Source organism: Aplidium turbinatum, chromosome 1, assembly GCF_918807975.1.
Source record: "Aplidium turbinatum chromosome 1, kaAplTurb1.1, whole genome shotgun sequence".
NCBI lineage: Eukaryota > Metazoa > Chordata > Ascidiacea > Aplousobranchia > Polyclinidae > Aplidium > Aplidium turbinatum.
Genome location: NC_137472.1, coordinates 43,946,411 through 43,964,008, shown reverse-complemented (window position 1 = coordinate 43,964,008; position 17,598 = coordinate 43,946,411). Strand labels below are relative to the sequence as shown.

The window sequence follows — 17,598 nt, the reverse complement described above, 5'->3', positions numbered from 1 at the left end:
GCAAGTTTGACGGTCAAACGTGGAACTAAAACCATTGGAATTCTACCTTGAAATTGCATCTAGAAACAGCAAAGCTCAATTTTTTTCGATGAGACTTTAGCATCTTGACACCTAACATCATTGCTACCACAAAATTGCTCAAGTATCGATCCGATAGCATTGACAAAAGTCATTTTCAATGCCTACAACGGCTGGTTACGTCATATATATAGTGTAGAATCAGTGGAATCTGCTCAAGGTTCAGAGATCCAACTGTGGAAGGAGAAGTGGGAAAATAAAACTGTTCCGGCGACTGCTGCAGTCTTACCGATGACTGCGGAAGAAGCTTTACAACAGTGTGATGAAAATGTGTACACAATCGTACGCTCTCTTCTAAAAATGCTATTAACCTTGCCAGTCAACGTAGCATCAGCCGAAAGAAGCTTTTCATCTCTTCGGTCGTTGAAAACCTGGCTGAGGAACAACATCGGCGAGGAAAGACTAAATGGATTGGCCTTACTATACCAGCATCGGGACATTTTAATTGACACAGACTACGTGATAAATCGATTTGCCAACAGTAGAAACCGCAAACTTGACTTTGCGTTGTAGTCAAAATACGACACCTGTTAGTATTACCCGTACCGGCAAAGTAGCTTTTTATTTTCGATTTATTTGTGAAGTCCAGAAATAGTTGTTTCTGTTATTGTTAGTTTCTTTTTTGTCTGGTGCAACGACCGTGCATGACACGTTTTCAGGAGGACTATATCTTTTGGTCGTCATTTAATTATGTTTAGCTGCCATTCTATTGTACAAATTGTAGTGTTTCGCTGGTCCAAAATAAAAATTTACAATCGATACCTAGCCTATAGTGGCGATTCTACGGGGGGTGGAGCATAACCCAGTGTTTTGACCTGGCCCCCACTTTTGTTGCTCATTATGTTGAATGTATGCATAACCTTTCCTCATTGCTCTTTGTAACAATTCAAAACTCGTCAGAGGAATAAAACCTCGAAGTTATACAGTAAGTCTATAACAACCTCGATGTCTGTATCAGTATTGGGAAGACAGAATTACCTGTTATTATCTTTCCGAGGTCAATTTTTAAATTGCCGTGAAACAATCAAGAGTGAAACCTTCAGTCTCAACTGTAAATGCTGCTAGGTTGCTCAGGCTTCAACTTGACATGGCAAGGGCATATCAGCTTTTCATCCCTCCGTTTGTTAAACAACAGCATTGTTGAAGGTTTTTTAAGTTATAGAATTTCAATTTCTCATAATTTGTGTTCGAAATGCTCTCAGAACGCATCAAATTTGATCTAAATTTTCTAGGGGAGACCCCCGTCGTTGTTTGTGCCTGGCTGATCACTTGCCTGAATGTCAATGACATCGCCCCCTCTAAAGTAAATACCTGGATCCGCCCCTGTTTAGTAGTAATTGGCAAGTTTTCCAACCCCAAGCTAATAAAAACTTTATAGAAAGTTTTTTTTCACTCTACCTTAATCCTAATAGCCATCCGCACTTGCTGTTGTTTCTCTGGGCAAGAAACTTTACGATAATTGCCTCTACACAGCGATCGAATTCGAGTAATAGTACTAAATTTAAGTCATAAGTAGAGTAGACAACCGGAAACAGACATTGCCGTCGGCTGCAGCGTGGGTCAGGTGTACGTCGGAAGGCGTAAACCGATGCATAGCGATCAATTCCGCTTTCCCGCAATGCAGGATAAAGATATGAAAAACAAACAAACAAACAAACAAACAAACAAACAAAGCTTTGTCAGTCCTAAGATAAAGATTCAAAACCAACCAAACCATGTGAAACATCAAGAGTATAGGTATCACGTAGAGAAATGTTTGTTTTCTCAATGCTTGCAGGTGTTTTGTCAACAAGTTTTTGCGGATTAAGCCGGGGGATTATAAGGCGGCGTTGAAGTGGCTGCTTCTTTTGTTTTGTTTTCACGATGATTAAGCTATTGTCCGGTGTGTGTTTGGATTTGCAGTAGCTTACTCACTTTTCTACCGCTAAAGTTTTGCTTCAAGTTGATTTTGGTGACTCTACGGTGTAGCTTTCCTATGGATAAAAGTACCGTATTTGATGTATTAATTTTTTACCTTGTAATGCACCAGTAGGCTATGTGTAGCTATAGGCCTACTGAAATAATCTCGATTAATTGAATTATATTTATTACTAGGCTACAGTTTGCGTTTTAGTTTTGAAAGCGCTATACCACATAATGTCATTGTTTCTCACTCTTTGATTAATTGTTCAAGTATTTGCAGAAATAGAATCATTCGACCTATTCTTCCTTGTGGTGCATTTAAATGTCTAATCTTAAAATTTAAATGTGAAAGTAAGCTTATGTCATTGTCATACTCACAAAGTGTCAATATTGTCGTTGTCGACTTCATTTCCTTGAACAGTCGTCTACCAACAGCCGCGCTGGTTTAATACGACAAAAATCGACATATTTCTGTTTAAACAAACGTAATCAAACAAAACATTTTACTAAATTATTTTACAACTCTTGTAGGCTATGTCTTGATATGGCGGTGAAAACTTGATGATGTAATTGAGATGGAATGATAGAAGATTGTTTTCCATCTCATCATCCAAAGTTTCCATCTCGTTCCATCCTTGACATTTTCGATCTTCCATCCCAGAATGTGCCTTTCATTCTATCCCAGCCCATCCACTGTTTGCAGTGAATCTCTATCTGTCCCTAACCCAAGAAAAATCAGGAAAGTGAGTCTTCCCGGTGTTCCATTGTTTCTATCCAGTGATGTAACCACACCCTCGGAAGCTATAGCCTAACTACCATATAACCATTCTCTTTCGACAACAAAGAATTTCAAAACGCTTAAGAATGAGATATAGTCTAGTCCATGTGTGCAGTGGCGTAGCCAAGGGGGGGGGGGGTGGGGGTTCGCCTACAAAATTGTTGAAAATGCTGTCAGACTGTTGTTGTTGAAAATGCCCTCAAAACGCACCAAATTCAAAGTAATTTTTCAAAATTTTTTGAGGGAGCTCCCCCAGACCCCCACCGCTGGGTCGTCAAACTCCCCTTTTCAAAATTCCTGGCTACGCTACTGCATGTGTGTATTTGTGACTATTTTTCAAGGACCTCTTAAAACCGTATTTGTTAACTTAAACAGTTAGGCTACTGGTACTTTTTTTTAGTTTGAAATGGGTTTTCACACTCTCAGGGTGTAATAATTTGGTGGTATCGTTGTGTGTATTAAAATTACAATACTGTAGTGCGTTTTGTGATTGTAGTTTTAATTCCAATAAAAATGCGTCCAAACACCACTGTCATTCTGGTGGAATAATTCTACGCGATCTGCCTAATATAACAAAGAAGCTTCAAGATCAATCGGCGCTGGTTCGACTCTCGGATTGTGTGATTGAGTGTAGCAACAAATTAACGTATAAGGACCGCTCTCCATTCAGCGGGGTGTGCGACGTTTTTTTCGTAAAGAGTTGTTCGTAAAACAATTGTTCGTAAACAATTGTTCGTAAAACTAATTCTTCTATTTGCATGTCAGTTTTTGAATTTTAGAACGTCTAGTTTTTTTTATCATAAATAGCATTGCTTTTACTTCACTAAATTTTTTTTCAATACCGTTGATTGCATTTTTGAAGTTTTCCAGATTAATAAAAAAAAATAGTAATAAAAGGTTTCTGCAGACTCTTAACCTCAGTTCTGGCTTCTCGGTGTTTTGGGAATTGCTAATCATAAATAATTGTAGAATCCATGTAGAGGGATTCAACCAAACGTATAATAATCAATAAAAAATCAACCAGGTTTGGTAACTACAAAAATTTATTGGTAGAGCTTTCGCCGCCGTAAAGGCGGCTTAATCAGTACTCTTATTCAAATAGAACCTTATTTCTATTTGAATAGGAGTACTGATGAAGCCGCCTTTACGGCGGCGAAAGCTCTACCAATAAATTTTTGTAGTTACCAAACCTGGTTGATTTTTTATTAATAAAAAAAACTTGCCTTCTGGCTGTTTTCTACCACCAGGTGGCTATTTCAAACAGCTACAATTAGGTTTTAACATTTCAATGTTTTTTTAGTAGTGTTTTATTTTATTCCCAAAGTGATGATGGCTACTATGATAATGATGGCTATCCCTCGTCTTCGAGGATGATGTAAGTCGTCTTCAAGGTTACCAGTGGAGTACGTACGAATAAAATTGTATGTGAAGGTTTATAGCAGGCTTTTTTTACATTTTTTTTGTTAAGTCGGAATTTAAAAATCCTTTAAATCTACTCGGAGAGCTTCTTAGAGAGATGGCAGATTCACTTGCCAGGGATCCATTAGGTACCGCTGAATGGAGAGCAGTCCTTACTCCTTAGAATGCGTTGCTCAAGCGCACACCCCCAGAGTCAAACCAGCGGCGCTTGAAGCTTCTTTGTTCTCGAAGTTACATGCTAACCAACTGAGCTATCAGGGCAGACCTAGGTACTGTATATAACAGATGTTTCCAATACATTGCCACATGCCCAGTGTTGGGCGCGATAACTCATTTTTCAGTTAAGCGATAACGATAATCGATAAACGAAAAATGCCTAAAGCGATAACGATAAACAATAAATCAAAAAAAAGTTAAGCAATAACGATAAAATTATCGCCGATAATGTCCGATAACAATAATTTTTTTTCTTGATTAGCGCTGCCCCATGCCATGCAGCACGAACTGTTTACATAAACATGACAAATAATCGAACATAATATAGGCTACTGTAAAGGGACAAAACTTTTTATAAGTTATGCATGAATAGAATCGCAACAGCGGCAGTGGGTATCGAATCTTCAACCTCTTGATCCAGAATAAAACCACTGAGGTAACCGTCGTGCTTATAATTATACCTTTAGACACCAGTTGGATGCTTTTATCAATTGAGTTACACTGCTGCTTACGTGCAGTAGGCAAAATAATTAAATCAAATGAAAATACCATAAAAAATTCCAAACTTTGTATTTTGCTTTCTGCTTCAAGGGCTGTTTACAGCAAAGTCAGCAATAATTGAAAAAATTCCAAAAAACGCAAAATCAAACGAAATTTAGCCTATATAGGAACAACAATATCGGAGTTTTCAATGTTAAAATTAGCCATTTAATGCCAAAAACTCTCTGATAAACTTCCTGAGCTTCCGATCCTCGGATTCCACTGAGTGAGTTTGCAGCGCTTCCCCAGTTCTCTGGCTAAATTTTAAATGATTTTTCATTCAAATTCACTAGGCTATTATTTGTTACGTTTTTTGTCTCTGTGGCCTCTCCTTATAAACCGATTTCTTATTATGTTGATTAGTTATTTGTTAACTTTGATTTGCAAAATTATTATTCCGCATTCATAATATTGTTGCCCCACGAAAACTTATGGCGTTTATTATGTGACCGGCTTTTTTATGACTTGTTCATTTGGTGAACATTTTGGTGCTCTCTCACTTTGGGCAGATGCCCCCCTCCCTACTTTTTTCGCTCTGGCGAGAGCACTGAACTATAGGCCTAGGCTACTCTATTGTTCTTGCATCTTTTCTCGACGGTCATACATAGTTTATCTACTTCATGCTTACTGCATGGCTAATTTTCTTTAACTTTAAACAGGAACAACTTTTAACTTGCTACGCCCCTAATCTAAGCCTATGCAATAAAATCCCACTCTCCAGAGTCTTGATCTTGAAAAGTGCGGTAAAATGCACGATGCTGCAATCAGAGTTGCGCTTACATTTTAATTGTAAAATTCACTCACGATTGCCGATTGCAGCAAAACAACAAGAGAATTGTTGCATGCATTTCATTGCATTGCAATTTGCAACTCTAAAAATTATTGTGTTGTCAAGGCCGTCGCTGCAGGGGGGCGTGCCCCCTCCCCTGACAACGACCTGTGCACACACATTTCAGGCACTGAAAAAGAACTGGTTTCAATTTTAATTTCATTAACTAGATGGCTAGTACAAATATTACTTTTCATGGTTTTTCCACTTGTGTGTTGATTCGAAATAAAATTTATCGGCGATAATCAAATATTGCCTTTGGCGATAACGATAAACGATAACTGAAAAAATAATTGAGCGATAACGATAAGCGATAAAAATTTATCGCCGGTAAATTATCGCAGATAATGCCCATCACTGCACATGCCTTAAATATATCTTCACATATCATGGTAACAAAAATATAATATTAGCTTATTTCCATATTGCTGATCTTTTCCTTGAGGTGCTTGATTAATTAGCCTATTGATTATGTTTGCAGGCTGTATATTTTTGTTATTTTAGATAAAGCAAAAGAAAATTGAATGAGTTCATGCGTGAATATGCTTCAAGAGTTGTCATTTCTGCAAAAACCACATTATCATAGAAAACTCAGAAAACATCTCTTATTTAGTCATTTTACTACTTGACTTTCTGATCTTGTGAAACTGGGTAATTTTTTTCATTTGGGCATAGTTGACAGAACACTGTTTGTTTTTTTACAAAAAATATATCATATTTATAAGTTATCAGAATGGTCAGTTACCACTTATCTATTGGATTAGACTGGTAGTTTTTGGCTGCATTTCTTAGTAGTTAGAACGGGTGCCTCTAAATACCCATTGTCAGTGTTGTATATTTTTTAAGCAAAAATGTTATGATATTAATTCGTTTAAATTGCTTTAGCATAAAAAGAAATTAATGATACCACAACTTGCAACTGCTAAAATTTTCCTGCAACTTGAGAGAAACACTAGCCCAGGGCAACAAAAGTTGGCTGTTTTTACTTTGTAGGCCAAAAGCTCATGATATTATAAAATTATAATTATGTAATTTACAATTTTGTAAATTTAATCAATAGTACTAAGTAAATGTGGTCAGAACTTTTAATATAATTGAGGTGAGTGAACAAGTTAATATATAAAAAAGGTAGGCTAGACATTGCATATTTTTCCCCTAAGCTACTTTTTTGTTTCATTGTCTCGGTTTACTATTTCAGTAATCTTATGTTCATTCTTACAAAGTTATTACTACATTGAACCATTATCACAGGTTTGATACGGTACCTAGATTTCTGTTTGTTAAAAGTTTTGTTATCTGTGAAATACTTCATTTACTGGGTGCCATTAAATGGAGATCAGTCTTTAAAATGCATTGCTCAAATACACTCCCCCAGAACTAAGCCAGCGCTGCTTTATCTTGCATTATTTTCATGCCAAGTCAGACTCTCATCCAATTGAGCTAAGAGATTGAACAAATCTAAAAACAAAAGTCACAGAAATGTTTTACTAATTAAACTATTTATATCAACTGAAGTTACAGGTAGCCTATGCATTTGTGTTTTTCAGGTTTTGTTTAAAGTTTATTAATAGATACGGTACTACAGATAGCATATTATATTAGTATTTATCAAATTTTATAAACAATCTCATAAAATGGCTGCTGGGGCTATTGCGGTTCCCACAGTTGTGCCTTTGAGGTTACCGGTGGCTGGAACAACTAAGAATTATATTGATTCAAATACTTTGATTGAAATACATTCAGGTAAGCATAGCCGGTCTTGAAAACTTGTAACACTTTGTCATTTACTAGGCTGTGCCAAGCTTCAGCAATTACTGTTCATATAGCCTGTATTTTTTTACACAATAGCTTAAGTTATTGTGGTTTAGCCTAATGTTAAGTATATTTTTCAGTTAATTCATTTTAATTATTGATCATATTTGCTGCAGTTGTGAAGTAGTGATATGGAATAAAGCATATCTGTATTTGTGCTCAGTGACTACGGTTTACAAATGTGATGAAAAGACAGAACTTGTATGTTTTTGTGCTTTTGACTGAATGTTCTACTTTCTGCCAATTTTAAACCTAAAACTACTAATAGGTTTTGTTGTCAATCATTTAAACCAGGGGTCACCAAACTACGGCCCGCGGGCCAGAACCGACCCGCAAACTGATTTCATCCGGCCCTCCACGTGCTGCGGAAATTACAGCTGCACTACAATTCTGTACATGTGCTTCCCTTGGATTAGACTGTCTTTGGCTTTGCCTTTTTGTGTAATAGAGACTTCTTTGTTAAAAGTGTTTGTTCTTAAGTTCGTTGTTGTAAGTTCGTGTATGTTGAATTTGTACATTTTTCCACCAGGCAGCCTACATGTTAGTGTTCTGTTTTTATCATTAGGCCACCACAAATGGGGACAGCCTAGGCCAAATTTGAAAACATGTAATGTTTTTTCAAAAGCACGATGCCCTGTAGTGTATCACAGCAGGGGATAACTTTTCTAGCAACCTTTCGATTTTCATCACAACTTTGCTATTCCACCGCTGACTTTGTTATTTATTGTGCTTAATTCAAGTCAATGGAGATTCTAAATAGTTGTATATCTTTTCGCAATTTGCGTCCGGCCCGCAGCTGTTAATCTCGCAGTAATCTGGCCCTCAGAGAAAAAAGTTTGGTGACCCCTGATTTAAACAAATGTTCACCATTTAACAGAGTGAGAAATAGAAGTAGCCATGTCTATTAATAGATACAATCAATCCTATACAAGTGTATACAATATTTTACCGTAAGTGATTTTACTGGTTTATCCAAATTTTTTGACTTTTATGATGATTGAAAATAGTTTGAAGTTTGCAATCCTGCATATTTTGTGATCATCATGTATGTAAATGATCGCATTTGTCTATATTTTTGATTTGATTTTAATATAAGTATATACCGGTACTTCATTGCTTTTTTCACTGAAAGTGTTAGCATTTTTCTTTGTAATCTTAATTGAATAATTTATAATGTTGTTAATTTCTTATTTAAAAATGTAAAAGATGTAAGCAAAGTTTACTACTCTTTTAATTAGTGATTTATTGTCTAAAATAAGATTTATATTTATAGGCTAAATGAGCTGCCTTTTATAAAATACCAATAACGGTCATTAACATCACATTTTTTTTAATATGCTGTTTTGAAGCCACAAATCTGACTTTTAAATTGCTGAATAACGAGTAACGACCCTCCTTCAAAGTTCAAAACGTGGTTTTGTTGCTCTTCCAAGATCTGTCATTTTGTTTTCACTGACAACCACTAATAAATTGCAAGTATTTTGTGCTAAATCACATGTTGCCTGTGTTAGCAAAATTATGCTCTTTACTTTAATAAACAATCAAACATGTTTATGACAGATTCTTCAAATACGAAAATTTACTACACTGTGGATAACACTAGGCCTGATCCGGATAAAAAGCTTGGAGAAAACACAACTTTACTTTACAAACAGCCATTTATGCTTCGTCATGGGAAAAGACATATAAAAGCATTAGCTCGAAGCAGGTTAATTTGAAATCTTATTTTATTTTGATAATAATATCTCTGTGTTGCAAATGTATTAGAAGCTGATTATATAAATATTTGTGAAGTGCCTACTTCTCTTCTTTACCATCCAGTTTCTCTCACAATTTGAGTGCAATATACCAATAATCGACGGTGAAAATAAAATTAAACGATTGATAAGCAGACAAAAGACATTTTTTATATTGTTACGTTTCATCTTGGCAGGTTGCTCTTACAAAATCAGGTGATCTGACCATAACGATTCAGGTGGAAATGCTTGAATGTTTTGACATTAGGTTTGCAAATTGACTTGCAAGTTTTTTTTTTAAGAATTGGTGTTGGCAATAGCCTAGAAGACAACTTAATCTAGCAGTTGTTTGTAGTCTTTATAACAGAAATATCTCGGTAAGGGCAGAAATAGTTTCAGAAACTGCCAAAAAAACGCGAAATGGCCCATTTCGGTGAGTCCGATCCCTATTCGGTAATTTTTTCGATTTTTTTTTTAAATTATCGAGTACCGTAGCCTAATTATCATTGCCGTTTTAGGGTTAGGGGATAGGGTTAGAGGTTAGGAACTCACTGAATCGGACTCACCGAATCGGACTCACCGAATAGTGGGTCTGCTACTATTCGGTGAGTCCGATTCGGTGAGAGCCTTTTTCGATGAGAACCCTATTCGGTGGTTTTTTTGAATTTTTTTTTGAAAATTATCAGGTACCGTAGCCTAATTAAAACCCCTAACCCCAAAACCCCTAACCTCAAAAACCCAAACCCCCAAAAAAACCAAACCCCCCAAATTCCTAACCCCTATCCCCTAACCCTATAACGGCAATGATAATTAGGCTACGGCGCGCAATAATTTAAAAAAAACTCACCGAATAGGGCTCTCACCGAAAAAGGCTCTCACCGAAAAAGGCTCTCACCGAATAGGGAACTCACCGAATCGGACTCACTGAATCAGGCCATTCCGTTCTCTGGAGCAGTGTCGAACCGACATTTTTGATCTTCTCGCACAGGCTTTCACCACTCGGCTACGCAGTGATGATTATTTCCTTGATATTGTAACAAGTTGACTATGTATTTTTGTGAACTTTTCACTGCCTGTTTAGAAGCTTTATTTTATGTAAAAATCCAGGGATGGGAGAGAGAGCAATGTTGTGACAAAAGTATTCAACGTTGATTACGCGGAACCTAACACTTCAGCAGATTCCGAAAATGACGGTATTGATGATTCCCATAACTTCCAACAAGAACTGAGCAAACATAGCACAGTGAGTGCAACGTTGTTTATTGAAAAGTTTTAAGGCAATCATTGTCATCTTATTGAAAGATAAAGCTTTGGTAAAGAGTTTGCTTTTTTGAACCATAGACAAGCAAAATAAACTAACTTTAGCGGATTTAACATACCATAATGTATTATTGAAAGCGATACTAAACCAATGAATTTATTTTTATGTAAACAATGTAAGATGTTGCATGACATTTACCGTATACTGTATTATGATAGATTGAATCAACCAAAAGAACGGCATCAGCTTTAAGTGGGTTCAAATTTAGATCCACAGAAGCATGGGGAGAGGTATCTCCAAGAGGTTGGTTCCAGTCAGTCTAGTTTATTTTATTGTGAAGGATATTATTGCTGCGTTGTGAAGTTTAATTTCAAAACTTTTGCATATCACCAGATATTTCTTGCTTTTGATCGGTGCTTCATTTGGAAATTTCGCGTGTAAAAATCTTTTAAACCAGCAACTAATAGATTTTTTGCATTTTATTTATGCTTAAACACTTAAACAGGTTGCAAATTATCATTTACCGGTAGTTTTTCACCAACCTTCTGGCTTTAGACCTTCACATCAGTACCGACTCATTCACGCGTCCTAAAAGCGAAATAAGTCAGCAAAATCATCTTTCGTTGATGGATGTTGTCAGGTTAGTTTTCCCATGGAGACAACGTTTACTGTATTTTGTGTTGTTCAGACGATGTAATTAATGGTCATGATGACAAACGTCAATTGCAGTAGAGCTTGTTTGGCTTTGAAAACATTGTCTTATACTGTGCGTCGGAATTTATTGCACAACCATCCCATTTGCGCCTACCCCACCAACGCGTCGCTTGGTTGTCCGGGGAGTGGTAGAACTGTCAAGACCCCATACACAATGTAATATAAATCAAACAATCCTACTACCGGTAGCCTACCTAATGCGACTTTTTTTGTTATAAAGATGCGTCTACTGCGACGCTCCTAGATCGAAGAATGTGGATTGCAAATTCTGTCCCGACTGTGGAAAGCCTGTCCCTGTTGATCCCAACATGTCCTTTGCTGACCAGGGCTCTGTAAGTTGTTCACAAGGTAAACACTGAAAGAACATAACCATAGAATCGACAAGGAAGAAAACGGCAAATTAAAATTTCTTTTTCGACGATTCCATGGTCATATTCTAGTGTTCACCTACTCACAGTATTCAATATCTTATAATTAACGGCACTGTCCATCATAGTTTTTTGTTAAAACTTGAGACCAATCTTATACATCGATATTAGGAATGAATAAAATTTGTGTTCATGAACAAAATTTGTTTTTTTCAGATGGGAATGTGCACAAAATGTCGGTCCTACGTTCCGCTCCATCAATCCAAGTGCATTGTTTGTGAGGAACCATTGATTAGCTCTCGACCGCCACCGGTGGCTAGCATAAGAATGCAGGTAATGTTTTAGCCATTGGTATTGGCTTACTGAACGTTTCCTCATAAAATGAACAGGGAGTTGATGTATATTTTATTTCTTAAAAAGCAGTGCAGAAATTTTTGGTTTTCAAAAAGTAATGCAAGGAAGCTAATCTTTGTGTTCACCTAAATGAGCATCCACCGCCGGCTGTGGAATCGGCTGTGATCGAAATTTAAACTGCGACTTTCACAACATCTGACAAGAACAAACACTTATATTTTCTGCAAAAGATTTAGAACATGATAATGGAGAACAAGAAATACTATTTTGAGAAGAAATTTTAAACAAAAATGTTATTCATCGTTTTGCATCAAGCCGGAGTCAGAGACAGCCTTTTTTTTCAACGACTCCGATTCCGAACATGCCAAAATCCCTCCGACACCACAGCCCTGGTTCTGAGAATCGAACCGAATTTTTGAGTGTCGTACAAGCGCTTTTACCACTCGGCGACACAGCCGCAGTAGGTGATCACGATTTACCTAAGTTGACTTGCTAATATCTGACTGTCAGATAAACTGCTATTCATCATTTGACATATATTGTTTTATTGCCAACCCTCTTAGGATTCCATCGTATGTGGATCTTGCGGGACGAGCAATCCATCTTATTTGACTCACTGCTCTTCGTGCGAACATCGCTTTCCCATTCCTGTTCACTCTGGAACGAACGCTCCTCCTCTTCCAAAATTGAACGGCGAACTCACCCGATGCCCATCGTGCTCTAGAGTCAATAATCCTGATGCCCGCTTCTGTGATTGGTGTGGTGAAAAGGTAAGTGATTCATTGATATGCTTTTGATGAAAGTCTCTTTCCAGTTCATTTTTGTAATTGATGCACATTAGGCCTATTACTCATATTTTACACAGCGACTTCTTGAGATGGCTCTCTTCAATATGTCCCAGGTTGTTATGTACCTGGCGTCTGATTGGTCAATGCCTTATTGACGTATGGTTTTCAGCCTATTCCGGAACAAGGTCCATTGACCTGCTCGTTGTGCAAACACAATAATCCTCCGCACTCCAAGTTTTGCTCTCAGTGCGGCTCCAAGTTTGTTGCTCCCGATCGCATGGATCCCAGGAATTTAGATCTTGGTGACCAAACCAGTTCATTCCAGTTCAAGGACTTGCCTATGTGGAAAACTGTTCCGCTTCCTGTGCTACCGAAGTCGTCGCAAGAGTAAGTATAAATAGTACGTGACAAGGCAAAGTAACATGTGCATTTTACGTCTGAATGTAATTTTTCTTGGTAAAACATTGATGAAGGATAAATAGGAACATTGTCCACTGCCACTTTTTTCATCATACAGTGAAACTAATGTCACTTTTTGCTGTTTGTTGCATCTTTTGAAATCTTCTATTGTGGTTGTAGTGATAGATTTCAAACATGTTTCATTTTAGCTCCAGAGTGGTTCGCGCTGCGAAGCCAATAAGCAGCGATGTCCAGACACAGACTGTTGGGATGTTCTATCCCGGAGGCAAGAAGGTCTATCAAGAGCAGGAGATGATGCAGCAGATGAGAAATCAAGAAATGAGACAAAGGGACAAAAACCCACCTCTTACCGCTGTTAGTCCAGGAAAAGGTTTGTAGTGCTTAAGCTTATGAAGAAGAAGGCCAGAGGCCTTTTATTTTTAGCAGTAAGTGCTGAAACTGCGTACTTCAATTTTTTTCTAATAGGTGATGTCTTGCCTGAGTCGTTTATAGTTCTTCCATTTAATCTTTTCCATATTTAGGTTACTGGAGAAAACAACTTGATCACATTTGCGGCCACTTGCGAGCTTACACGAACAACAACGTTGAATTTCGATCTGTTGTTGCCGATCCCAAGTTAGGCAAGGTTTGTACTTCGATAGTTTCTGACATTCTGTTTCTATTTTACGACGAAAGTTCAGATAAAGTCTTGTTCTCGGTTGAATATTTGAGTTTTTTCATTTTTTTTAAGTGTGCACAGTGTCACTCACAAAGAGATCTCAAAATGAATGTAGAAATTCAACTTGTTCAAAGGTTTTTTTTAAAGAATTATCTCTTTTTTCAGATATTATCCACAGCTATCGATGAAAGAGAAGAAGAAATCACCCTCAGTATGACGTTTGCACTCAAAGGGCACACAGAGTTCGGCGACGGCGGAATGCAGGGACTCCAGAGAGGTTGGTTGTATATTTTTTGTAGCTTGTTTGCTTATCAGTAGTGAAAACAATTCTTGACCTAACCACTTGGATTTTTGACGTTAAAATTCAATTGTTTTGATCATAATCAATTTTTTGTGACATTTCATTACATTGTAACGGGATTCGGGATCTAATTCACATCAAGGTGCCGAAGAAAACTGAAACACTTTTTACGCAGCGTGCGTGCTCTATTATTATTTATTTCCATTTTCAGCGTTTTTAAATCTAAGCCTTCTGGAGAGAACCGTTTTCCTTTCACAAGTTTTTTCTTTTATTTTCAGCTGTTTCACTGACAGCTTAGTGAAATATTTAACAGTCCAATAGGAGACGAAACACGATTATTTGGTGGAAGATTCAACGATGTGTCACACAGTATTGTGACTCCAAAAAAATGACAATAAATAATAAGCTCAATGTAGATTTTAATTTAACTATAGCCTATAGTTTGATAAACTTTTATCGCAAATCGTGAGGATTTCAGTAGAAAAATATATAGACTTTAAGAGTTTAAGTCTTTCGGTTGATCTGCTTATTAGGCATTTACCGAAGGAAACGTTTTTTTCTGACCGGTATTTCCGTATCTTAATTTTTTTGGTTTGTTCTTTTTTATCTTTGTTTAATTTTCAGATTTGTATCGTTCGAAAAAGAAGGTTGCATTTGGTAGCGCGTTTGACCAGGAGGGAGATGAGAATGCGAAAATCGGAAAGAAAAAAAAGAAAGGCAAGAAGAAGTCGCTGCTTGCTCGAGAGGAAAAGATGAATGTGAGCGAACGATGTTCAAATCATTTCAGAAACATACCAACAACCCATACAGCAAAATCCGTCTTTTTTATATTTATCGTTTGCAGACGTTGAATCAATGTAAAAATGACGAATTTTGCTGTAATGAAGCTATTAAGTTTGAAATTGCTTTGTTGAGTTAATGATCTTTTTATATATAAAAAGCATCCTTTGCCATATTACAGCCTGAAGATCGTTTGCTGGTCAAAGAATTAGGTCCTCGTGGTGAAGGAAGACCAGGAGAGGTGAGGCAGTTGCTGAAGGAAGGAGCCGATCCGAACTGCCTCAATCCAGAACGTCGATCCGTCCTCTGCGTTGCTGTGATGAACGATAATCTTGATTGTGTCCGAGAGTTGGTGAAAGGAAAAGCGGATGTCAACAGGAGATCTGGTCCTTACCATAACACTCCTCTGCATCAGGCTGTCAAATTAGGTCCAGACGGCAAAGACATGGTCAAACTTTTACTTCGGTAAGTAAAAAAAAAAACTTGCAGTGAAATATTTTGACTTATGAACCTGCTAAGATTAAGGTTTCAATTTTTTTTTTAGTTTGGGCTTAATATTTCTACAATCAATGAACACCAGATCAATTTCGTTGCCATGTGAAAAATTTTTGCTTGGCGTTTTATCACTTTAACGTCATTTTCTTAGCAAACTGTTAGACCAAGCGACTCTTGTCTCAAGAAATGTGCAGCACCAACCGAAATGTATTGTTGATATTTACGTAATTCCTTGCTTTTTCATCAGTTATGGCGCAAAGACAGACATAAAAAATGAGCAAGGTCTGACTCCATATGATCAAGCAGTGAGATCTGACTACAACACAATCTTGGCGATATTCAATGAACCGAACGAAACGAAAAAAGATCCACCGAAAGCGAGAGTGATTAAAGTAACAACAAAAAAGAAGTTTAAAAAGAAGAAAGATAGCAGTTCTGAAAGCAGCGATGACAGCGAAAGTGACGATTTTTAATTGTTTTAGTATAGAAGTTGACTCAAATTAATATGCAGCAGCAGTTTTTCATTCTTTCGATATGCAAAAACGATCATTTTGCACACGAAATTTTGTTTTGCGTGATGAGCTATGCACAAGGCAGGTTTATGAAAATAAACTGCTGGTATTTATTGTCGCCTTTTTATCTTGAAAAATAAACTAAATGTTCAAAACCGATCCTGATGCATACGCCATTGTTGAACCTGTATCTATCCTTAGTCGATTGCATGGTAGTTTACCTAGAGTAGTCCGTATTTGCAGTACTATTTATGTAACTTATCACGACTGACTTCAGGGAGCTAGGTCAGGTTATTATCAAGTTATTATCAAAAACAGTTGTTTTCTGAAAGTTGATTTACCAATCAAAAGCCCTGTGTAATGAATCGTAATGATGGCATCTCTTTTCCTACTGTTTGTAAAAAACTACTGTAAGTGCTTGTCTGATGTACTTAAATTGGTTTCATGCTGATTGAACACTGTGTAGTGTTGCGTATACAATTTGATTGTTTATGACTCCTACCGTTCATTTTCTCCCCGCTCTGCCGTGATTTAAGTTTCTTGTTGAATGATGACATTTGCACTTTTTTTCTAGTTTCAAAACTTGCGCGCGATAATTTTTGCTTAGAAGTTGAATTTCATTTTGCATGTTTGGTTGGTTTACAGCAACATGGTCCAGTGTTTTACCATGCTAGACAGGTAGTCATTACCTGACCTAGCCCCCTGAAGAAGTTAGTCGTGTCTGGTTGACGAAACATCGGAATAAAATCAGATTATCACCTTATACAATAATTATACATCTTGTGATAGTTCAGCTTAGTTTGCACCAGAAGAACGCATCATGTTTTTTAACTAAATACCTGGTGAACAGCCCCATTCAATTTAGCATCATTTTTAGCATCACGGCTCAGTTGACTTTATTCTATTGCAAAACTTTATGATTATTTTTAAATTGTGTCGAGGTATCACAGATATTGCGGTATTTTATTTTTATCTTTGGTCATGTCAATATTAGTACATTTGTTAGCATTGATGAATACATGATACAAATCTGTCACTTCAGTTTACATTAGAACTTCCTTTTAGTCACTAGTGAATGCAATAAAACGTTTGTAGAAGTGATGTATTTGTAATAAAACATAAATTAATCCATGAACAATAGTCTTCTATGTTGTCGGATCTCTTGCAGTAACAAACAGATCGTTGATTGATTTTCAAAACAAAACTGACCGTTTTAATAATATTCAATTGACTGGTACGTGATACGTATTTGGTGCCGTATCTGAGGATCTTCGCCACTGCTCTGCACTCGATCAAATGTAATTATTTCCTGGTTTTAAGTTGCACACAAACCTTCCACCTGATCAATATGACAATTCAATCACATTTTGCTTTCCGATTGAGAGCTTCCATTTCTACACAGACAGATATAAGGCACAAGCTTTTTTAAATTAGGTTTCGAATTGCGACACCATGTCATAAACGGTGGTCAGAAGCCAGTCGCTGCCGCAGGGTACGTGATAAATCTCCATTTTGTACATGCGCCTTGAACAGCAAACACGCTTTGCACTAGGTCAGATAGTATTTTCACATCCTGAAAATTTAGGTCTATATCTTCTGTTTCGACCAAAAAGGCCAGATACATAATCCACAATTTG

The 17,598-nt window shown here is 37.0% G+C and overlaps 1 protein-coding gene across 1 annotated transcript; it reads left to right on the top strand.

Annotated features, from left to right (window-relative positions):
* The first annotated feature begins 7,396 nt into the window (after nt 1-7,396).
* Nucleotides 7,397-17,084, top strand: LOC145773095 (double zinc ribbon and ankyrin repeat-containing protein 1-like). Its single transcript, XM_082584780.1, has 15 exons — nt 7,397-7,505; nt 9,135-9,282; nt 10,418-10,553; nt 10,790-10,874; nt 11,127-11,211; nt 11,506-11,617; nt 11,870-11,986; nt 12,571-12,777; nt 12,965-13,182; nt 13,404-13,585; nt 13,737-13,840; nt 14,039-14,150; nt 14,799-14,932; nt 15,136-15,419; nt 15,697-17,084. The coding sequence occupies exons 1-15, from the start codon at nt 7,397-7,399 to the stop codon at nt 15,920-15,922; spliced, it is 2,259 nt and encodes a 752-aa protein (XP_082440906.1). The 3' UTR covers nt 15,923-17,084.
* Nucleotides 17,085-17,598: the final 514 nt, after the last annotated feature.